This window comes from Mizuhopecten yessoensis, unplaced genomic scaffold (genome assembly GCF_002113885.1).
Source record: "Mizuhopecten yessoensis strain PY_sf001 unplaced genomic scaffold, ASM211388v2 scaffold8537, whole genome shotgun sequence".
NCBI classification, from domain to species: Eukaryota; Metazoa; Mollusca; class Bivalvia; order Pectinida; family Pectinidae; genus Mizuhopecten; species Mizuhopecten yessoensis.
In genome coordinates, this window is record NW_018407597.1 from 124,206 (window position 1) to 150,000 (window position 25,795).

General features: G+C 34.6%; 1 protein-coding gene across 3 annotated transcripts; it reads right to left on the reverse strand.

Annotated features, from left to right (window-relative positions):
* Window positions 1-915: 915 nt before the first annotated feature.
* LOC110456131 (metal-response element-binding transcription factor 2-like) lies at window positions 916-24,202 on the reverse strand. Of its 3 annotated transcripts, none has more exons than XM_021506696.1 (17): window positions 23,848-24,202; window positions 22,730-23,182; window positions 22,063-22,225; window positions 20,971-21,052; window positions 20,438-20,530; window positions 19,771-19,874; window positions 19,128-19,158; window positions 18,817-18,857; window positions 18,274-18,350; window positions 16,948-17,000; window positions 16,352-16,463; window positions 15,974-16,097; window positions 15,058-15,125; window positions 13,779-13,952; window positions 12,357-12,392; window positions 8,379-8,484; window positions 916-5,689 (listed from the first exon to the last, which is right to left on the reverse strand). In XM_021506696.1, exons 2-17 carry the CDS (start codon window positions 23,170-23,172, stop codon window positions 4,958-4,960), a joined length of 2,439 nt encoding a protein of 812 aa, XP_021362371.1. In that variant the 5' UTR covers window positions 23,173-23,182; window positions 23,848-24,202; the 3' UTR covers window positions 916-4,957. The 3 variants fall into 3 exon arrangements, with proteins under 3 accessions (XP_021362371.1, XP_021362369.1, XP_021362370.1); XM_021506694.1 differs by lacking the exon at window positions 23,848-24,202 and adding an exon at window positions 23,713-23,836; XM_021506695.1 differs by lacking the exons at window positions 12,357-12,392; window positions 23,848-24,202 and adding an exon at window positions 23,713-23,836.
* Between the last annotated feature and the right edge of the window lie 1,593 nt (window positions 24,203-25,795).

The window sequence follows — 25,795 nt, forward strand, 5'->3', positions numbered from 1 at the left end:
GTCAAGGTCATTTTCGTTCTCAAACTTTGTTGATGGACGAGGAAGGACGGACGGACGAAGCACCACGACATCCTGCCCGAAGGGCAAGTGAGCTAAAAACAAAGCACCGCACAGCATGACATTATTCTAGTGTGATATGTGTTACCTTTCTTTGATATATGTTTATGAGATCTGTCCGGAAAATGTGAAAGTCTGAATTTTTTGAACTTTCTTTCAATTCAAACAAGATATTACTCAATTGCAAAAAAAGCACGAGGCTCCCCAAAAAATTAACAGAATCTAATACAAAGTGTGTGGGTGAAGGCATGCATATTACTAACTAGATGTTGAGTTACGTACCTTGACCTGAAATTTAATTATGCCTGGTACTATTGTTATCTCTTAAATCACTTAGGTGTGTAGAGGAAACCAACACGTCCTACATATATTCCTAAAATTTAGTCGAGCTATCTTCAGTGAGTGAGAAGATATGGCCCAAACAATGAACTCGAGTCGACAACTGACGCAAATGTGACCTTGACCTTGAGCATACAGACCCAAAAATGGTTAGAGACACACCACCTTTCCATCCCACATATATCAGAAAATTTGCTTCAGTTATCATCAGTGAAACAAAAGTTATTCCTCGGACAATGAATTTGACCTTTGACAGCAATGAGACCTTGACCTTGGGCATTCAGACAAATGCATTTGTAGGGGATAACATGAGTACACGGGATATGTTCAGACGAAGTAAATGGGAGTAAAGCAACAGTCTTATCTCTGTAAAGAAAGGAGCACAAGGTCCACTTCCAGTATGCGGCACTCCCTGATCACAAGACATACGGACAGGTCATATCCAAACCCAAAGTTCCCTTCAATGGTACTAAGGGTGGCTCACAATCACAGAATAACTCAGCCAAGAATATTTGATTAAAAAACATATAATTTTTATTTTTGCAAATATAGTGACTATTTTTTTGTGTTATAGAGCAATATTTACAGGGACAAATTTGAAACTGTTCTCTAAACAAAGTGAACAATTTAACAAATAAAACATGTGGACAACTGCAGAGATGATAATACACCATATTCAGGTACATTTGTATTCTCAAAGTATCACTCACAATTGTCAGGGACAGCCAGCCGAAGCTCACAATGACAATAACTATATTAGCTTCAGACAGACCTTGATAATAGCTACACCAAACTTTCATATTTTGTACATGTACCCGGTATACTGTAAACATACTTATTTTAGCGCAGTCAAATTTTAGCACATAATCAATATTAACAGATTATAGCACATTGACAGACTGGTGCAACCAAAATATATTTAATAGAAACAATATCCATTTACTGCAACTAGTGCTATCAATTTAGCTCTAGGTTTTAATCATGAAAAGTGCTAAAATTAGATGACCTCCAAAACAAGTATTTTTTGGCAGTAAATAATGGTTTAATAATAATTGAATTACTTTGATATTAAATCTTTTCTGCATACATCAACTCTTTCACCTATTATAATATCTCCCTTCCACTAAAAATAATTCATATCTGAATCATTCAAGAAGAGTTCATTGCAAAAACATGACACAAAAATTTCTAGATGAACTTCTTATTCATGAAACAAATATCTTAAACATTACCAGGACAAACCAAAATGTCTTACTCCTTGTGCATGGTAATACATAACTTGCAATGTATATAAATATAATATATTAAACCGTGGTCCCAAAATATGCCAATCCTCAAGGTGTTTTACCGATATGTGGCCACTGTCTTGAAAACAAAGTTGCGATAAATGCAGTGATCAATCTACATTATTTCCATGGCTCCTTTTTAACTGTATTGCTTACAATAACGGGTCCCACAATGTTAATTTTTAGTGTTCCCAGAAACTCTACGAGTCCCAACAAAACTCCTGAGAATAGGACCTAATATATAGATTCATCACTGTAAATGTGTATAACGTAACAATCTGTGCGAGTCGCTCATCACTACACTATATTTGCATTGAAAATTTAAAAAATATATGTATAACCCCCATTAGCCCATCACTACTCAATACCACAAAGAAATCTTTCATGGAATTTTATAGTATACTTCCCTTAATGATGACTTATTTTAATTTACTAGTCTACGTTTGGTTTGGTTGTTTGTGTTTTAAGTCCTATTAACAGCTATGGTCATTTAAGGACGTGCCAGGTTTTGATGGTGGAGGAAAGCCGGAGTTCCCAGAGAAAAAACACAGACCAACGGCAAGCACCTGGCGACTGCCCCGCGTAGTTCTCGAACCCGCGACCCAGTGGTGGAGGGCTAGTGGTAGCAGAATGTCCAATGCCTTAACCATTTGGCCACCGCGGCAGTTACAAAAGTCTAGTGAATTTTAAATGTTGGTAGTTGCACATTTACCTCCGTTATATAGAAACACAAAGTCTTTTACAAGGCACAACTGTTGATTGTCAAACTGTCTTATATATAGTCAACATTTTAATACCTATTGTTCTATGCTAATATTTGATGTGAATGTATACAACTTATGTATATAGTGAACATAAAACAATAACTTACAAATGAAGTTTACACGTAATGGTAATAACAAAGTCAAAAACTACATTTTCCCCTTAAAATTCTGATTGAACACAGTAACCATCCTTTTTTGTATTTAAACTTGACCTTTGCCTTGACCTTGGAACTTACACTGAACTCTTTTAAGGTATTCTGATGCAAGACCTTAATCCATTTGATCAAAATCTAATCAGAGATAACAGTGTGACCCTGGTCTTGACCTTGACTTTGGAGCATTAAAATATGGACTCCTGAGGTATTCTTTTATACAACCTTTTTAAGTTTTATCGAAATCAGCTTAGAAATGAAGACACAAGAGATGAAATTGGATCAGGGTGGTTTAACCATGGCAGGACAGGATGGCAGGGATATCAGGAAAGTTTTCTCTGACATTTTAATTTTTAAGGAATTACATATTCCTTACTAAGTGAGAATAGTCGTGAAAGAGTGATGTGTTTACCCTGTTACAAATCGAGTATGTTCACCCTTCTGCCAATTTTCCCAATAATCATATAAAATTGCACAAAATTTTACACAGTATGCATACTGGACTTCATGATTTGTGAAAAAAAAAGAATGATGAATTGAAAAATGAATTAATGAATTTTTTTTTTTATGAATTGATGATTTTTTTTTCTTCAAAATAACAAATGTTTTAATATCTGACACTACTACTTTACTAATGTGAAATGATTTTGAATGAACTGTGGTACCATCGGTAGATAGAGTGATTACCTACAAACATAATTACAGACACTTTCACTCCAAATCATACATGAAACGTCACAAATCTACAGAGTGCAGTATAAAATTCAAATTTAAGAAATATAAAAACTAACCAATAAACCAATGAATCAATAAATTCACCTTACATTTGGTCCAAACAGTTAAAACATATCAGATAGATACTTCTAAAAAAAACAGTTATGATTATGAAAGTATTCTTTATTTACACCTCCTGACCTAGGATCTAATCAATCTTGCATGAACATAATCAATTACAATGAGTCTCATCTGCCACAAAACAGACATTTTTTGTCCTCTGCGGACTGGCACAATTATTTTCACTGTATAAAAAATTATAGTTTTCACAGAAAACACAGTGAAAGGATATACATCATTAATCTTCACTAAAACACGGTACTTACTAAGTTCCATATCGTAAAAAAATATTCATAGCAACATAACACCAACATAATTTTTAATCACATAGTCATACATATCAGCACAAGCGCTCAGTATTGTAACATCATTAACACCCAGCTAAAAATCATCGGAAAAATTATCGGAAATTTCAAAAAATATATTAATACAAAAATAATTACATTTAAGGCTTTTCTGAAGCTCAAGTTGTCGTTGATCCTTGATAGCACATATCAAATTCAGTCGTTATCAACCACTGTCCTTTCATTCGTAATGATCAAACAAATCTTTCAAGTCCATGTTCGATAAAATCACATGAATACAGACATATATATATAGAAATGTACACTTACATTATTTAGCATTCACACTATATAGTAATCTATGAAACTAAAAATCACTCAAAACTTTCATCACTCATTCTAACTATCACGATACCTATTTATCTAGTTTCCTGTTATATGAAACTTCATTTCTCTCAATTCAAATCCACTGAATAAATTATTATGTAGTCCTTCTTTACCAAATCCATGGTTTTGAAAACAAAATGTTGCAGAACACGAGATAGATGGGTTTCATTCATTCTTCAATTCAATTTTCAATTAAGTATAATTTGCATTGATCTGTTAGCCACATTAAGATCTTTAATCCTTATATATTTTATCATCATAAATCTACCGAAGTCGTTCTTTATGATGCTCTCTAGTTGTGCCTGTGGAACAGAACACATACAGTCTTTTGTAAACAACCATTTTCATACCTGCTTCTTTGATCACAAGTCAAAAATCTCTTCCTAACTATTTTAATTGTGTTATTAGATACACTTACAACACCATCAAACCCTGGTGCCAGAAACAACAATCATACATACCCTAACGCACACACAACTATGATAGCTAATGTCTTAAAGCCATGCTCATAACACTATCAAACCCTGGTGCCAGAAACAACAATCATACATACCCTAACGCACACACAACTGTGATAGCTAATGTCTTAAAGCCATGCTCATAACAGCATTGAACCCCGGTGTTACAATCAATATAATCATTCACCCGCACACCTGTGTAATACATCGCACCAAATGTCTTGTGGCCACGCTCCAAGCATCAAACGCTGGGGTAAAACAAAACATTCATACAGACATAGCACACACAGGCACACACAGTAATAATACCTAGAATCTTATGGCCACATTAACAACAGCATCGAACTCTTGTGTTAGAAACAAGATACATATAAAAACAATAGTAATGTCAAATGTCTATGCTACAATTCCATCCCATGCAATCAAATATTGTACTTTCCCGCCAGGCTTCACACGTTTAGCCAACACATCATACTTCTCTCCCTTCTTCAGACGGTCAGTGGCACCGAAGTAACTGCTGATATTAGATTTGATACGCTCCATATTAACAACGTGACATTTTACACTTTCAATCATCTGCGTGTCAATCACATTCTGTACCTCGTCGTAACGTCCAGATATGCTAACTCGAGTCCTTTTACTACGTCGCGGTGCAACAGCTTCCTGCTCCCCATCGCAGCCCTTTCGTTTTTTTCCCCTTCTCTGGCGATGAGTTTCTCTAGAGCATGATGACAGTGTTTCTGTGGACAGGGAGGAGGTGACAGAAGGAGGGGGTGTGGGAATGGCTTTTGTGGGGTCGTCACCTGATAGTCCTGAACACAAAGAGCTCTGGGAGGCAGAGTCACTGTCATAGCTCTGGTACAGATAATTTATTATCTGCATCTTCCTCTGGTGTTTGGCAAACTCCTGTTTCTGTTCAATTTCCGTTTTGAAAGGATGGTTGAAACTTTCAAAGTCTGTAGGCGCTGGTATAATGTTTTCTAATGTACTGGATGGCTTCTTTCTGGATTTACCTTTCCTGGATGAAGATGAATTCTTGGACACTAACCTTTGATCTTCTTTGATGGGCAGAGATCCATCATACCCATCATAGTTTTGGTTGTCACTGCAGATATCATCATCACCATTCTGTGTGAGACAAAGATAAAACAAGTGTTTAGTAACTTAATGTATTAATAAACAGCAGTGTTCACACAGTGAAAATGAAACTGGTCCAGAACAGGATTTGAACCCCAGACACCTCCTATCATAATATCACAATACGGTTGCTCTAACCAACTGATCCACGAGCTACCTGATTAGCAGTAGGTCAAGGACTCTATCTCACTAAATGAAGGGGGTGGGGGGGGGGTTACTGTAGGTACGGAAAAGCATACACAGAATTCACTAGCGTATGTTGTGCCTACAACAGGACAGGGATCCTTAAGATCATACTTCTTATACATGCGACAAGAGAAAATTGTATATCATTACTCAATGGACATTGTATACTGTACAGCTGACAGTAATTATGAATTATCAATGATTGAAAGATTCAAATTTATAAGGTTGTCGATTCTGACAAGTACAGTGATATTAGTTTTCCTATAATTACAATGTATCAACTACCTTAAAGATTCTAAGGTTATAATCAGAAAGGAAATATTCTGAAAACTGTAAACCACAAGCTAACATATACTTCCCACACCCTCATAAAGAATAATGAAATAAAGCCAATTTAATGCAATTATCAAATACAATCATGTGAAAAAACATTCTTAAAAGTTATATTATGTTAATACTTATGTACATAAATATAAACAGTCAAATTTGGCTAATGGATATAACCCTGCAACCCTGTACAGCATAGATAAGCAGTAATGCACAACTTCAGAGTGTGGAATCAAGAGAAAAATTAAAGAAGTCGTCTGGACAAGATTTGGCCGAGAGTTTTTGTGAGAAGGGGCATAACTCCCATTAAATAACCTGATCTAGTGTGCAAGTACAGGCGTTCTACTACAGAGAGTTATGATTGCATCAAGGGAGTTTCCTTAAAATTGATTTCAGTATAATACATATGATACTGGTACACATCCTCCTACAACTCTGACTTTGTTGCAGGGGTAAAATAAGAACTACCTTTAAGTCACATTTGATGTAAAGCAAATTGTTAAAACCTCCCTTCTAAGTTTGGTATATGTATGAAATTATTGGCTATATGCCTTAACTCCTGCAAATTGTTTGAATTCATATTCTATTCTATCAAGCTTATTATATATAAAATTACTATAATATAAGACAAACTAGTTTTGAGTTATAATTAAAATTGTTAAATTCTAAAATTAATTTTGTTTGTATCCCCCACTCTCAGTACAATACTAGTTCATAGCTGCAGCCTTTTTTTGTTGATGTTTGGAGCAGATTATGACACGTACATGTAGTGAAAGCTGTTCAACAAATTAACAGGACTCCTAAATTGAGTTGTGAAGTAACCAAAACACACTATGAGATTCATTTGATTATTCTACTTCATAGCTGATCTATTAGATCTTAGGAAACAGAAACTGCAGAAAATATTAACATTTTAAATATGTCTACAATCTTTTTTATCGATATCAACAAATGATGTATATATATAGCATTGTACAAACAAGTGTAAAGAAGTGTATCGGAATTTTTTTTGCTGTATTGTGGTACAAAAGATACAGGTCCTGCACTTCAATATACCGTTATATTGTGACATGCTCCTTGTGTAAGACTTGTCACTGTTGGAGAGAATTAAAGCCCTTATCAACTGAAGGAAAAATAAATCAAGTGTTCTTTATTAACAAATGAATAGTTAGATAATGAATTTATCTGAAATTAACACATGAATACATGGTATATCAAAATGATGCTAGGATATCAGATCAGGTAATAACTTTTTAATGCTCGCTGTACAAAAAGGCCAATATATCTTTGACAGTACATACTAACATCCATAACAAGTTGGAACAATTTTAATGAAGTCGCAAAGATGTTTACGGAAGTAGTTGCACTTTTATGAATCAATTGATCAGCTTGATGTAGTAGGATGCTATTTAGTTATGGATGTTGCTCCATGTTGAACATTCATTTTAAAGATTGTGTGTAGCCGAGCTTGTTTCATGTTCACCTAATGATAAGGAAGAAAGAGCTCACTGGAACCAACATGTTGATCAAATGATGTTTATGAAAAGTCAACATCAGGATATTGTTTATTTATATAAAACATTTAAGGAAGCTATTACGTGGAAACAAACGTATAGATAAATTTCATGACTCAAGGTTCACTCAATCCCGAGATAATTCTTAAGAAAAAGTAGTTTCAGGAGAAATGCACCATCCCATAATCTCAAAGGCATTTTGTGCAAACACATGGCACTATAACCTATCAGTTTTTGAGACTGTTTCCTGTCTGTATTACCAACATTGAAGAAAGTTAGACACTTTAAAAAAAGCAATTATCCTAAAAAATCTAACTTGCAAAAAGATTTTTTTTTCATGCTTTTGACATGATTATAAATTTGCAAATTAAAAATGCATGGATCCGTTGTTTCGTCCTAAATTTTCACTACGTGTTGCCCAAAGTTGTTTCATCCTGATTTATGTTAAGAAAAAAATACTATGAAAGTCTAAGAATAACTTCAAATGCGACCCTATAAGCCATACACTACAAAACAGACCTAAAAAAAGTTTTGCCCAAAAAGTAATTTAGGGAGAAACAACCTGGGGTGACCAGGATTTAAGGCAAAATGACCCGACACATACATTATTTTGATCATCAGACATACAGATACCGGACTTCTATCCAACTTACCTCCAATGCTTTCATCAGTTTTTTCCTAGCTTTATCAGACTTGAAAGCAATCGATTCATCCATCTCATGACTGTTCTTCTTATATCGCAGGGGCACTGGTGAATTACTGCAACATTACGCAATCGTCATATAATACTGAAATCATGAGTTCAAGCTACCAAGTATTCTCTCTTTATTGCTCCATGTCAAATATGAACAGAATTATTATGAAATAATAGGAAAGATACCAGAAAACAAATACTGATAATGTTCCAGTTTTTGTATGGGAGTTTCCAATATAGCACAATCATACACTTTAAATACTGTTAAATACAAAATAGGTTAATGCTTGCATTTAAGTCATTACAATCATATTTTTCTTCAGAAACATATATATGGTGTATGGGACAGTTTTTGTGACCTCTATCAGCCATAAGTAGTTTCGCTGGACCCACTATATACAAACTAGTATACAAATGTTAAACATTTCACATCCTCACCAATTTTAAATGCCTCTTTGCTATTACCTATAATTCGTATTAGGAGCTGCCAAAATAAATTACTCATTTTGAATACTAAATAAATGACCAGTGATTTTTTTATCGGAATAAAAAGCATAGCTTTCTTCTGTATGCTATGCTTGGAAGATTAAAATATACCATTTCAAAACTGCTCTTGGTATCTATGCTGTGTTCACACAAATAACTATGTGCATGCAAGTTCTAAGAGTGTAGATATTTATGCCTCTTTATATCAAAATATATTCTATCCTTGTGTCACTCTAGAAAGATTATCATATACCTGTGCTATACTTGCAACAATTTAGTAAATTGTACAAAAACTGTATAAATGTTGTACATTATAGCTATTATCTATTATGTGTGAAATATATATATCTAATTATTAATCAACCCTTTCCACTCTGTAAATCATAACGGACTTTTCCAGATCACTGCATAGTAGAGTTTACTTAAGTTACATAGGGGTGAAAGGGTTAAGAATTGAAATATTTGTGTAAGTTTCAGTATTACATATAAAGAAAAGCGATGACTGCCTACCAATGTATTTTCCTTGGACGACCCCTTGGACGACCCATGGTTAGATCTTATCAAAGGCCACAATTAAGATTTGCTACACTTCAAAATCCAACTTATTCAGCTGATGATCAAGACACCTAATGATAATCTCACAAACCTTCATAGTGGAAAAGTGACACTGGACTCAACCATTAATTACACGAGTAGTTGTTGTTTTATTCTAATTGTCACCTGAGACAGGTAATGATCAGGTGTCAAAGGGTAATTATACTAGCCTACACACCTGGTCGTCCAGGTAAAACAATACCACAGGTGTGACAATGGCTTAATTAGGTACACAATTATACCAGGTAAAACAATCACATACCAAAATCTGGTTTTATAGAATGATGTGTTTACATAAATAATACATGAATGATTGAAAGACACGACCAATGGAAACATGTAATCTGCAATGACAATAAGCTGTATATATGTACTGTATAAGTTTGCTTATTATTTTGTAATATGTACAGTAATATATTCATCATGAATGTTTGTATAAATGTATCATATACACCTGAACTCTTGCTCGACACTTTGGTTGGGGGAATGTTAATAAAAATCTTGAATTTGAGAAATATGGCTGAAAGGTCAAGGACTCTATGTACAACAGATTAATTCTCTATGCCATATTGACATCTAACAGTTAACATAACACCAATCTGTACTGGGATGTAATTATAATAACATTTTAACACAAATACACATAAATCTGTGGAAACCAGAACTACAAGCAAGCTGTTGTATTATAAACATATGTAAACTGTAACGCTGACACTCACATTCTCTCAATCACAGATAAGTATACTTAGCAGTATTTTCTGTTTTACATACAGGTACTTAAAACCAGGAATTCCAAGTAAGATATTGTACTGACAACTAACACAATTAATTAAAATAAACACTGACCAAATGGTCAACATTAAACAACTTGTTTGGATAAAGATAGATAAAATACTAAATATATTATTACATTTCTTGCAAGCGAGATACAGATTTCTTTTAATTTGAGAAACTGATATCTGTCATTCTATAAGAAAACAAAAGTGCTGTGTAGATATAACCTGTAGTCTGACCAATGAAAACCCCCATACCCTGCATCCAAAGCAAAATATTTTCTGGACAGCTGCAGATGAAGCAACAGTAGAATAAGTGTGTTTTTTTGTACATATCTGTTACACCCACAAAGATATTTATGTAACTACACACTTAATAACATTTTTTGCAAGCTCTAAACAGCAGGGGTATCAAATTGACTAGTCTGACACCCAGGGCTAGTGATTTTACAGCAGTTCTAATAAACTTTGAAATTTCATATTTAAGGCAGTAGTCTGTAAGAAGATTTAAAACTCTGCTATATTCAACAATCTTCCTGTTAAATATTGAAACCCCTGAGAAGGTAACGGTATATTTATCTTCAATGAATGTGTCTAGACAGTACTTTAAAACGCTGGGTTTCCCCAAAGAAATTAAACCATGTACATCTAAAATCAAATCAACAAAACACTAACTTCAATAAGGGAAAAACAAAATTAAAAACAAAATCAACCCTTGTTTTTGCCATTTCTGTATGCATATACTTCCATTCACACTAATTCAGGTAACAAAAATGGTTACATTGGCATATGTATCAAATATAAATTCCAGAACTCTCTCTCCAGGATATATATTGTGGAATTTTCACCTCCTTCAAGTTGAAAAATCACAATGACATTTTTTTTTATTTCCATTGAGCTGTTTCACATGGGTATGCTTATTATCAGGCATTGTATTATTGCTGGATAAATAAGGTATAATATTCTTTCATAACCCCTAAAGGTCAGATTATTATTCTGGCCCAGGGCAAAAACACACTGAACCAACTTCTCAAGATTTCAAACGAAAAATTCAGCTAGGTTAAATACAGAAATGTGCTTTAAAGCCTTTCTGATACCATCCATTTCCCTTATAACAAATATTGAAATTAATCATTTACACTTATTCAACAAAAAATCTCCATCAGCAAGAGATAGCTTAACCATCTTACAAGTTCTGCCTAAGATACTTAACCACCTTACAAGTTCTGCATAAGATACTTAACCATCTTACAAATTCTGCATAAGATACTTAACCATCTTACAAGTTCTGCATAAGATACTTAACCATCTTACAAGTTCTGCCTAAGATACTTAACCATCTTACAAGTTCTGCATAAGAAACTTAACCATCTTACAAATTCTGCATAAGATACTTAACCATCTTACAAGTTCTGCATAAGATACTTAACCATCTTACAAGTTCTGCATAAGATACTTAACCATCTTACAAGTTCTGCATAAGATACTTAACCATCTTACAAGTTCTGCATAAGATACTTAACCATCTTACAAGTTCTGCATAAGATACTTAACCATCTTACAAGTTCTGCATAAGATACTTAACCATCTTACAAGTTCTGCATAAGATACTTAACCATCTTACAAGTTCTGCATAAGATACTTAACCATCTTACAAGTTCTGCATAAGATACTTAACCATCTTACAAGTTCTGCATAAGATACTTAACCATCTTACAAGTTCTGCATAAGACACATTTCCTGTTACAACACGCAATGCCCTTGTGGTTTCCAAGAAAAAAAAAGGTGAAAGGATGGTAGGAATGCAACATATTAAATATTATCTGGATAAACTCAAACACAAACTGTCTTATTAATAGAATAAAGAATTCAACAACAAACCAAATTCTGACCATGTTTGCGCTGGCTTAAAGTCATGTTAAGCTGGTTATTATATGCTTAAAAACAAAAAAAGAATTAATGAAGAATTTCTATAAAAGCTTAATTGTTGATTTTCAATATTGCTCAAGGGAATTGGAGCCTAGCGCCAACAGAGTCTATGGGAGGTGTGAGTGAACAGTTAACATGGTTAGAACAGTGGATACCTTGGTAGCACTAGAGCCGTCTTCTGGCCTAGAGAGCTACAAATAAACCACACACATTCAATTAACGAAAAGTTATACTTATCCAGTGATCAATCTACAAGTTATTTTCATGGGTCTTTTTTCAACTGTATTACTAATAATAAAACAATAGGTCCTGCAATGTTAAAGTTAAGTATTTCTAAAATCCTACGAGTCTTATTAATATTCTACGAGTACAGGACTCGGGACTCGTATGTAGATTTATCACTGCTTATCCCAGTCGCATGTTAAATTATTTAATGAATCTGCGGGTTTAATGACAGACAATGCACTGCTATGTTGTTTATGATAGGGCCAGACAAAGGTAAGTCGGTAGCATTTCAGGTTTTCTCCCAAACACTGATATGGTCTGTAGGAAAGCAAGTCTAAGTGAAGTCTAAACATTTCTATATAATGTAACTTAACCTAGGCTCAGACCTTGGAACCCTAAAATACGGATTAACTGAGATTGTTTTGGGCTTGAAGTTGATTTTGCAATGACACTCAATCAGGATGGGACGGAATAATACAAAATGGCTGGGGGCATAAAAAGAGGAACAGGAAGGAAAACCTGAAATGCACAACTGTTTTGACTTTACTTAACCTTCTAAGATCTCATCAAAGTAAATCAAACGTTTTAATCTAGAATTACATCTTTCTAGTTTGTATTTTGCATACATATGTTTATTATTATTCCTACAGTTAGGATAGATCAGATTACATTCATCTTTGATCCATGCTCGATTTATAGTTCTGCAAAGAAACCGTACAGATCAGGCCATTGCTCAATTGGTATTCTTATACATTTAAAAATGGAACAAAACTTGTTAGCTATTTTCATTAAATCATTTAGACTGGAAAGTCCTGTCCTGTGACTGGGATATTCTGTTTAAAACTGACACACAACAAATTGAGCAAAGCCAGTATGCTTAAAGCAGGTCCATATAATATAGGGTTGATCACTGTATATATTTCCAGGGGAATTTAGAATCGGACATGACCCTTTTACCAGTGTCCACAGAATAAGCTGAACATTTTTTTATAACATGCCACCAATGATTTCTCAACCCTGTGAATGAGTTTATGACCCCACCATCTGATTATTTCTATACATGATGTAAAGTAAATCACTTCTTAATGTTAATCTTTGGTAAATTAGGTACATGACTAAATAAGTAAGCTCAAATAAAACTTTTTTTTTTTATATTACACACAGATTGGTAAGACTTTGTTACAAGATAATATGTTCTATTTTTGAGTTATTCTTGGCAAAAACATCAATTCCATTAGTTGACACAAAGATTTTAACAAGCTACAGCATGAATTACATCTAGTATCCAGCTCATCATGTTAGAAATTAACAGAAGAGCACATGTAAACAAATTCATTTACATGGATACTAACCACTGAATAGGAACAAAGCACTTGGTTTTGTGACCTTTGGCCTGCAGAGAGTTCATGACCTCTTCATTGATTTGTCCATCAACAGGGAGTATGATTGTGGGACCTGGGGGCGGGGCCCTCATCCTCAGACCCCAGTAGGTGTGTTTCTTCTTTACTTCACGGCTGAATGTGAATCTAAAATTTTAAGATAATTTTGTCATAAACATTTTCTTAACCTTGGTGTTAGAATGCTTATTCCAAGTTGTCACGCCAAAGAGGGTGAAAATAAGTTGACTAAATGACTCGGAACCACATGATTTGAGGCACCTTTGAGTTAAATTCTGTCAATTTAGTAAATTTACACCTGTAGTAACAGAGACCGACAGGTCTTCATCGGTTAGTAGTTGTGTTCTAATTAAACACCTGGCCTATTATGAGAACCAATACAGTATTTGTTATATATGATAAGAGTTTAAAAGATGCACACTTACAGCGATTAAAGTCCAAGTGTATACGATCGGAGTATTGTAGGATATCAAACACAAGCAAAAGTACATTAGTTTGTGCACGCTGCTCTAGAACAAGTTGTTTTGATTGGTCGACTCAATTATGCAAAGCACACATGCACGTGTGTAGACGACAACACGGAGAGCAAGATGGCAGACAGTGTCAACAAGTTTCTGTCCAATATGAATATTACATACATTTGAATGTTCAGCAGGGTCCAATAAATGTTCCTTTCCATAAATCCATGATTAAATGAGAAGAATTTGGTGTCAAAGCATAAAAAAAGTTTTTCCTCTTTCAAAGTGAAGCAGACAACATTTGCCATGATTTTCCGGTGAACACAAAAACGGAATACATGTGATGTTTAACAAGCGGAATACAAACAATTACTGTAATCAGCTCTGACATGGATATATCTCAACTTTACACAAGAATTTCAACATTGGATACAACAAACAAATACAATAAAGTTTTTTTTTCATGATAAATATCGCTGAATATCGATAAAAGATGAAAAAATTTCGTATTATTTCAAAGCCTAATTAAACACAAATGTGAGGATTCATTTTTACATTTCTATTTTTTCCTTTTATGTCATTCATTCTTCTCTTTCATTTCCTATCTCATGCTTTCCAACCAATCATTCAATCTTTCATTCTCATTTTTACATAGTGGAGAACATGAATTATGCATAATAAGCATATATTTCCTATGAGTGGATGTCTCCATGCCTAATTTATATTAACAGAAAAATCAGCTCACACCATTACTTGTAAAACTGTTCATTACAAACCTAGTTTTATGACCCCTCAATATATCATATAGTTTCTTCTGTCTCTCCTCTTCAGTTGTTTCAGCAATCTGTAAGTATAATATACAATAAAATTTGCTGCAATCAGGGGGCACAACTCCACTAGCTCGACGTCTGCAGCTATGTCAGAGCATGGTAAAATGTTCATTGTTTACTATGAAAATAGGCCAGACTAGTAGAACTTTTCAAGATCTGTCTGCAGGCGAGTACTCTAAATTTAAAATTTGTATATCCCTGTGCTTTATATCTTATGTTGAAGCTACAAATTAAAGATTGTTATCATATTGAGATACATTGTATTGTATTTTGTTCATGCTATTTGTCGTATTAAACAGAAACATTTTTCACACTAGGCTATATTTACAGGTCTAGAACCACTAGTCAAGATCAGTTGGGCTAGAAGTTTCCAACTTCACTAGTCCATGTGCAAGTTCTATAAACCAAATATTATTCAACAAGATAAGTAATATCAAATTATGACTTGTCCATTGTACTAGTGGATTTTAGAACCACTAGTCCATCTGGAGATTTCACTAGTCTCAGACTATTGGGCTACTCTTTTTTCTAGCCTTGATTGGATATGCAAGTCAGAATTATGAGGAAAAATCTTGAACTGAGTCAACATGGCATCCACTTTGCAATTACATTGAAATAACATGAAATTACATAACACCAAAGTTTTGTAAGACAACTGAATTCAAAATCGTAAATTGTGAGACTATGCAATGAAAATACCTAAAATCATTACCGTCACAAAGTCTTTCTTTTTTTTTGTATTCGGATGACATCCATGGACTGAATTTTCTCAAAAACATCAGATATTTTTTATGGACTGTGATCACATACAATGAACTACTGATTTGTTGGGAAGGTTGTATGTTGTGTAAACATACTCTACCTGGCTGCTGAGCTGTAGTTTGTTCCAGTTGGCGGTCATGTAGGCCAAAACCACATCAAAGTCATAGAACTTTTTGATGCCAGAGAGTGTGAGGTTGAACAGGACCAGGTGGGCTATGTCCACCCTACAAGTCGCAAGTTATTAAAATATGGAAACAACTGCTATAAATTGAATGTTTGCCTTGAGTACCACAAAATTACAGATTATAAAGAGAATAGGATTCCATTTCCTACCAAATTCTACGGAAGCATTTCTTCCAGAAATATTATGGCAAATCCAAAATTACACAAAGTAATTTTATAAGGTATATAGTTGATCACTACTCTTGAGAACCATAAATCAGACCTACCATTCGAGATCAACAGCAATGAGACCTACCATTTAAGATCAAGTCGCTTGATGTACTCTGGCCCGCTGTTACAGTGTGAACAGACAAACAGGTAAAACCGGTCTCCGTTCAGCAGGGGATGTTCTAGACACTGAATACAGGCTGCAACATACAGGTATTACACCAAGTTATAGGCAAAATGACTCTTCAGCAATACACTGTTCACCAAGTAACAGATTGTTTTGATTTCCCTAATGGATCGTTTATCAAATGTATTACTTGGAAAAGGAGCTTTCAGCTCATTATAGATTGGTAATTCCATGGTTTAGTCTGTTGTTTCTATTGAAGTCAGCCAAGCAAAGCTTATAATTTTTTCAGAAAATAAAATTGTACATTAACATATAGAAGAAATTGAATATTGAAATACCTCCGTCTGAAACATAGTTTCAATGGATGGAAGTTTCTTTTATAGTTATTCTTTACAAATTACGAAATAGAATAGCAACATTCATCTTTCAGCAACAAATTATCACAAATGATCATCCTGCAGTGGTTTAATACAAGTATATGCCAACAAATTTTTCAAAGAAACATTTTAATAATATTGATATAGCTCATAGATCATGAAACTAACATATCCACATACCTTCATGGAACCACTGCTTACATCTACAACACTGTAGCATCTTTAGGTACCAGCTGAAGTAAAGTAGTCAAGTGTTAATACATTTTACACTTTTTTTACTCTAGATACAAGTTTGTGGATTGACAATTTCACACAAGTAACATACAACTTTAAAAGTGGTACATCTATAAATTTGAAAACTTACTTTTCAGCACAATTCATCCAAAATTTCATAAAACACTGAACAGGGAAACTGGTGAACACTGGAGAATACTGTATGTACTCACTCCCCCGGACCCCCACAGTAACAGAAACACTGGAGAATACTGTATGTACTCACTCCCCCAGACCCCCACAGTAACAGAAACACTGGAGAATACTGTATGTACTCACTCCCCCAGACCCCCACAGTAACAGAAACACTGGAGAATACTGTATTTACTCACTCTCCCGGACCCCCACAGTAACAGTAACACTGGAGCATACTGTATGTACTCACTCCCCCCGACCCCCACAGTAACAGTAACACTGGAGAATACTGTATATACTCACTCCCCTGGACCCCCACAGTAACAGTAACACTGGAGAATACTGTATGTACTCTCTCCCCTGGACCCCCACAGTAACAGTAACACTGGAGAATACTGTATGTACTCACTCTCCCAGACCCCCACAGTAACAGTAACACTGGAGAATACTGTATGTACTCACTCCCCCCGACCCCCACAGTAACAGTAACACTGGAGAATACTGTATATACTCACTCCCCTGGACCCCCACAGTAACAGTAACACTGGAGCATACTGTATGTACTCACTCCCCCCGACCCCCACAGTAACAGTAACACTGGAGAATACTGTATATACTCACTCCCCTGGACCCCCACAGTAACAGTAACACTGGAGAATATTGTATGTACTCACTCCCCCGGACCCCCACAGTAACGGTAACACTGAAGAATACTGTATGTACTCACTCCCCCAGACCCCCACAGTAACAGAAACACTGGAGAATACTGTATGTACTCACTCCCCCTGACCCCCACAGTAACGGTAACACTGAAGAATACTGTATGTACTCACTCCCCCGGACCCCCACAGTAACGGTAACACTTGAGAATACTGTATGTACTCACTCTCCCGGACCCCCACAGTAACGGTAACACTGGAGAATACTGTATGTACTCACTCCCCCTGACCCCCACAGTAACGGTAACACTGAAGAATACTGTATGTACTCACTCCCCCGGACCCCCACAGTAACAGTAACACTGAAGAATACTGTATGTACTCACTCCCCCAGACCCCCACAGTAACAGTAATACTGAAGAATACTGTATGTACTCACTCCCCCGGACCCCCACAGTAACAGTAACACTGCTCCACGTTGGTTTTTCTTTGGGCATCCCAGGTCAATTTGTTTAGCTGTAAAAAAATCAAAAGAAAATTCTCATTTGACAAAAAGATGTTGAGATGGCACATTTTCATTAAAATTCCTATAAAGTCGTTTTCCAATCATTGATTAGGTTCAAACTTTACGAGTTTACATTAACAGTATAAGATATTCTCACATTAAACAAACGTTAGGGCACCAACATTGGTCAATGTACGACATCTGCAAACAAAGACTACAGTTAAAAAACAAAACATGTATTGCTTTACTTCTAGCTCTTAGATAACAAATTTCTTGAATAACTAAACTAACACAAACAGAACATGTTGTACGTTATAAAATAACCTACATTCAACAAACAATGAAATAAGAAGCGGACACCGCTTTCATTGACGTCAATCCATGAATGAACGAAATAAGAATCTGACACTTGCTTAAATGACACCATGAATGAAATAAAGAAGAAACTGATTACATCGGCGTTGACTCCATACTTACATCATAAGGAAATGTCTGTTTCATCTTCTGCAGGGCTTTTGCTACAAACAAAAGCAGTGTTAAAATGTATCAACCACAATTAACTCAACAGACTTAACCTTGAAGTTTCATATGCAAGGCCAAGTCAACACACATTCCATCAGGTCTGATTTCTATAAAACATACATTCCATCTACTATGGAAATTTTCAGGTAAAAAAGTTTTTATTCAATAATTTCTATACATACAGTGTATTTCAGATAATTCACCGTCAAAACGTAATTGAACCTGGTTTCAACATCTCTGGTAAATAATAGCTGAATGATACTTACCATCATCCCCAATCTTTAAGGCACCTCCTTTCTGAAATTGAAATGTATACCCTTACTGACTGTTTAACAAATGTTACTGGAGCATAACTAGGTTCCTTTTCCTTTATATGTTATTATCAGAATTAAGGGCTATTTAAATTTAGCAGCCATTCTGATATAAATCTGCATTAATATAGTCAGGCAAGCGTCATCACAACATATACCTTTTTTGCTCAATATCTTCTGAAATTATTGTAAAGAATACCAGTAAAAACTTGCTATTATACCTACCAGTAAATGATAGATCTTCCTACTGCATGTAAATGAATATTACTAGTCTTATGATTTATAATCAACACACCACAGACAATAGGTCTTTAGGACTAAGACAGTACAAGTGAACATGGATAGACAGACTTGAAATTTTATTTTTCATTAATGAAAATTTGTAACTTAAAACCAGCAAGTTACTTGGAAAGCTGAAGTAAATAAGAAAGATGTCTTTTTGGGTGTGATGCCTTGCAAGATATGGTAATGAGGTGAAATTTTATTGGAACCAAAATTAAGTATAATTATGGAATATTGTATCCTTTTCTCTGTAAGAAATGAGTATAAACTGAAATTGTTAATCAGCAAAATTATTTGAAAGTTTAAATTTCAATACCTTGACTGTGGCAGCAAATATACAGAGTCTGCAGCACCATTCCACCTCCTCCTCAATCACATACTCATCATCAATGGTAGGGTTATGACATTCCTGGTGGTACCCTGCAAGACAAATACATAAGTAGCCAACAAATATTCCTCATCGGAAACTAACTGTATTAACATGAATAAATCACACCTGCACAGCAGTTGCTTATATGATGTTTTATCAACACATACTTTATTCGCTAGAATTTGTATTACACGTAAATAGATTTAATCCTGAAGATTCCTTTTTATCAATTCAATGCCAGTATTAAATTTAATTTAGACGTGTCACCTAATTCAAAACTATCTTCAGATTCTCAAATTTACTGCCCACTATCTGAATAGAACATTTTACTTTGTATGGATCAAGGGAAAATATACAAATACATGAAAGTTTTTCAAAGATATTGATAAAAAAATGTCTCTATGAAGATTATTACAGTTCAAGGGAGGTAATCTTGCTAAAAATATCATAACCTAAATGATATCTATGTAGCATCTCATTGTTATGTTTTATGCTTTATACAAAACCTTCAAGTGCCTTAGTGGTAGGTTTATTTGGCTGATGTTCCAAAATTGTAATATTTATTATGTGTATATATACCAAACTTACTTGTACCACAATATACCAAACTTACCAATACCACAATTGTCACATAGCACAATTTCATTTGGGGCCTCTGACACATCACTCTGACAAACGCAGCAGTTTATCTCCCCTTCTTTGGCTCCTGTGGGCAACATGTCAAGTAAATAATTAATATTAAAGAATTATTGCCTTTGTTTATTTCATATACCGTATTTGCCTAAACAAGGGCGCAGGATGAGGGTAATAAAGTGCCCTTATTAAGGAACTTTGATCCGGACATTTTTCTGTTACAGCTTATACTAACAAATACCAAGCTATGCTAGGATGTGTGCGTATATTTAAAGCTGGGTAACAGTGAGTGAATAGAACTCTGATTTTCGGAACTCTGGAGATGCTTCAGCGTGCTAACATCAATAATAAAAGAATTTTGGAGAGACCTAAAACCAAATGCCATTTCCATGTTTAAACTTTATTTTTTGATGGAGTATATGACACATGCTCCAGAAAATGTCACACTGTGGCACTATCTGGAGAATGGTCAACATCACATATAGATGCATCGGTGGATCAGAAAATTCTTACCTTTCTGAAGATCTTTGTATAACACCCAGTATTCAGAGTTGTCCTCGAATTGTACAAAACATTTCCCTTCTTTCTCTTCAACCTATCAAAATCAAAATTTCGTATAAAGAATACAAAACGAGACAACAAATTTAAAATATATCAAAACTTCAGAAATAAATATTACATTATATATTAATAAAATTATTACATATATATTTAACAACATAACACAAGATGAAACAAACATTACACAGGCACTTAGGACTATTCCATAGGTCATCTTACAGGGGGGTGGAGGCACCTGCATTTAGGGGTGGGAATCGGTAGAAATTTCATGATCGATCAACGGTTCATCATAACCAACCGATGATCGATCAATAATCAGTTACGATAAACTAAACGTTAAATGTATGAACATAAATTATAATAGTGTTTAACTGTGTATTATAATGACCAAATAAAAAAATGCTAAATCTTTTGTTATATCATAAAATAGATTCAATCACAACAGGCGAAGGAGCAATAAGTTATTCTTGTAGTTTATTAGAAGTGTCGACCGATTGTTCTACATATATATATATATGTATAAATGACATCATTAACAATGGCAGAAATTGTGTAGATTGTCGTGCAGAGTTTCATTCAGCTGGTAGATATACTGGTCTTATAATAACAGATTTTAATAATCATTGTAAAGCTAGGTTGAAACCACGGCGTTGGCTCTACCCTTGCCTTGTTTTATCTTTTGTTATAGTTTCATTTCAATCACTTTTAAAATAACAAAACTGCAAATTCTTTTACTGAATGTAGCTCTCGTAAGGTCATCAACTCCCATGTACACTACGATAATGTTAGACTAGGTCTAGGTAGATCACAGGTAAATCTACTTGCAGGGCAGAGTTCGTTCGTTGATCAGGGTGTCGATCATAGGGAACGATAAAAGCTAGTCTCTAATGAGGGCGAGTCTAATTGGAAAGGGGAGAAGAGGTTATCATGATTTGTGAGAACTTGATGTGCAACGGTCAAATGCATGCATAACGTTAAAATTGCAACCATTGTGCATTGAAACACCCCTTGTTACAGCCAGCAGATATGTTTTGAAACACTCACTTTCAATACATTTCCAAGATAGAAAAGACCGTCACTCCACCTAGCCAGAACTTCTGATCCGATGTTGAATTTTCCACGCTTTGCATATTTGTTAGCTCCTTTGTTGGACGTAGATTTCTTTGACTTATCTGTTGCAGGCACCGTGCTAAGCGCCAACTCCGTCCTAGTGACATGTATTCAAAGTTAGTTTCGTAAAAGAAAAACACATATTAATTGAAGCCCATTTTAACAACATTACTATTCATATTTTCTTAGGTCTTCAAAAATCTCAATATGATCTACTTTAAGTATTAAATCAAAAGTTTATCATCAAAACTGGTATAAATGCAGACTTTACCTTCCAGAAACAAGTTACCTGTACATCTTTATTTAACAATTATTTAACAGAAAATTCAAAACTTTTGGTTAATTCTGTCAGCTTTAATTCTTTCACTTTTTTATCTTAGCTGACATTAATTTTTTTGTTTGATTAAACAATAGCACTAAAATACAAATGCTCTCATAAATGAAATAATAACTGTATTTCACATCACAGGAATGTTGAGAATCGAGCTACTGGAAATTCACATTTAACATTCATCTAATTTAATAAGGAAATATCAAAAAGGATACAGAACGATAAATTTAAATATCAACATTAGTTTGGCAATAGTTGGCCCAGACCTACCTAGACACAGGCTTGGGTGCCTTGGGACTGGGTCTCTCAGGAGAGCTACATGTCGAACTGCATGGGGAAGGAGTCACAGACTTAGGTGTGCTTGGTAACAAAGACTTTGTGGAACTCATTAGAGATGACTGAAACGATAATGGAGAAGCTTTAACCTCTGATTTTGGTGATGCTCCGACATCAGACCTCGACATTCTACCTTCCGACGTCTTTGGTACTTTTGACTCTGCCCTAGGCGAGGATCTATACGAAGTAATCATCTGGTCTTTCTTGGGTGATGTTCGTTTGGTGTTGGACAACAATTCCCTTCGAGGAGAGGATCGGATGGGAGGTGTGACATCTCGCCGAGGAGAACTTTTCTTCACTACTGACAGATGTTCTCTCCGTGGTGAAGATTTATTCATGCTAAGCAATGCGTCACGTCGAGGTGAAGATTTGCTCATCCCGATAGATCTAAAAGAAATTAAAGTATATATTCTTTGCATTTGTGATACCAGGAAAAGCTGCATTTAAAGTGTTTGATGTGATATTAACTGTACTTCCTGCTACTGAATATATAAGTAGATAAAAGGAATACTTCTTCAGCTTGCTCTTTTTATTTTATTATGAAATGATCTTTTTGTGTACACAAACGTAGACCATGCTATTTATACAATAACACTGACAGAATGAAGGGGAGCCTTTCCTTTTCCCTTTTGCTTAAAACTTTTCTTTTTTTAACTTCATTTTATTATAAATTTCTGAAATAAAATTGTTACTTTTTATAAACAGTAATTGGTACCCAGACGAATGATTGTGTCTTATACCAACAATGTTAGATGTTAACACACCGATGTTAGAGAAGGGTATGTTATGCTTGACATGTTAAACGTTGGTATAGCCCTTCAAATATTGTCCGATATCTCTGTAACGTACTGAAATTACAGACAGCTACTTTAATATCATGCCATGCACATGCAATGAGGTACAACTTTGTGTTTTACCGTTTTACCATTTGACAACCAATCTGCTGCAATCTCCCAAACCGAAAATAGTTTTCCCTCATTTTTGCTGTGCGACTACGAAAGAAAACAATGCGATAATATTACTTAATTTCTTTAGTATTCAATAATTTATACCTGGAAAATGGGTTCCCAATGGTTTCTACACTATATATCTTTGATTAAAGGTTAATGGAATTCAGAGTCCAATAAGCATCTGTTGTTTCAGCAACTTCTAATTTTGGTTGTAATCAAACGTGCATTTCTCCCGCCATCTTGCATGTTGGCGCGTAGTGTTATATGCACTTCCGGTATATTTAGTTATGTCTTTTATTTGCATCATATTGCTTTAAAATCTCTGAAAGTAATCAATGTATAATACTATTTACATATGTCAACATATCGAAATAAGATAGATGCTTAAATGTAGCAATAAATTTCTTAGCAATATAGTTCAGCGTACTGATTAATGTGACCCGGCTCTATTTCGCAGTGTCCCGCTCCTTTTTAAATAGGAAGGCCTGCAGACCTAGGCCTGAAACTATCACTTGACCTGTATATTTCACTGTTCATAACAACGTAATGATTTACACAAGCATGTTGTAGTTATTTTTAATTTCACAAAAGTTTGACAGATTTTCTGAAGAAACTTTATTTCATAATTATTATTTTATTCCTAGTCGAAATCTTCGTACATTAATTTCCCGTCCGATCACTCACTTTTTTATTCATTTATTTTTCTTGTATTTAAATATCTGAACATAGCATTTCAAAACTGATTTTGAAATTTGTTTCCAATTTCAAATAATAATTTATGAAAAATATCTCCTTTTTTTTAAAAGTTTGTTTTTTCATGTTAATCGAACACTAGCTATATATATGGTTCATATGATGCATTGTGACCTTTTTTTTGCTGAAAAACATAAAATAATTGTGAAATGCACTAATGTAACGGTTCCTGACTTGGAGCGAGTGCCCCCCCCCCCCCTTTTTTTTTTGAAAAGGGGGGGGGGGCGTACGCCCATTACGCCCTCACCTGGACCCGCCCCTGGTGACCCTAAGTTGATAACAATCAAACACCTAAAATATACCCCCATCAAAACTCTAATTCTGCTGCCACTGGCATGCTCAGGACGGAAAAGATTATTATTCTCTTCACTTTCCTCCAATTTCAAGATTACATTTAAACAGAGACGTATATATTACATATACGTCTCTGATTTAAACAGTATAATGCGCATATAATTACATTCCAAAAATCATATTAAATACACATAAGCACCAAATAATATACATGACATGTACACACTTAATTACATTGAAGTCATGCATTCAATTGATATCATTAATAAGTGTATATATGATGAGGTAATATATACATATCATATTAAACATTTATATTATATTTTTATTCATATTATTCTTTATTAGGGTGGGACTGTGAGATTATATCTACACACTACCGGTAGTATAATTTGTGCATTTCTACAACAGCTGCTACTGCCAATCGAAATTCATTCATACCTAGTACATTTAATCCCTCAGTTATTTGTATACGCACTCAGCAGTATACCACACTAATGTTTGCGATAGAGCACCACAACTTGTCCCAAGGTGTTCACTATAACTACACTTTAATACAATATGAGTATCTATGACATAGATTTTTGTTTTTTTTACCAGTACGAATATTAAATCGAATCTTTAAACTCCGGGAATTTCATTGCCAGTTTCCATAGTATATGTGGTTGCAATATATTATGAACCATTGCAAATCTGCTAAAATCACAATCATTTCACATTCGTTCTTTCCATTCATGTTCCTCTTTCAACAACACAGATTTATTCACAATTATTTTCCAATGCCTTTTTAATGGGAATACACTCGTTCGAATATACTTTTTCAACATATTATAAAGATTGTACTTTTTGAAAATTCTCAAAATCTCACTTTAAAAGTCCACAATGGTCACCAGATCTGTTCAGCATTGATGTGTACAGTCTTCTTAAAAATACACGTGATGACAATGTATTTTTATCTATATAACACAACCTTCCAAAAAACAACAATTTTCTTGTATCCATA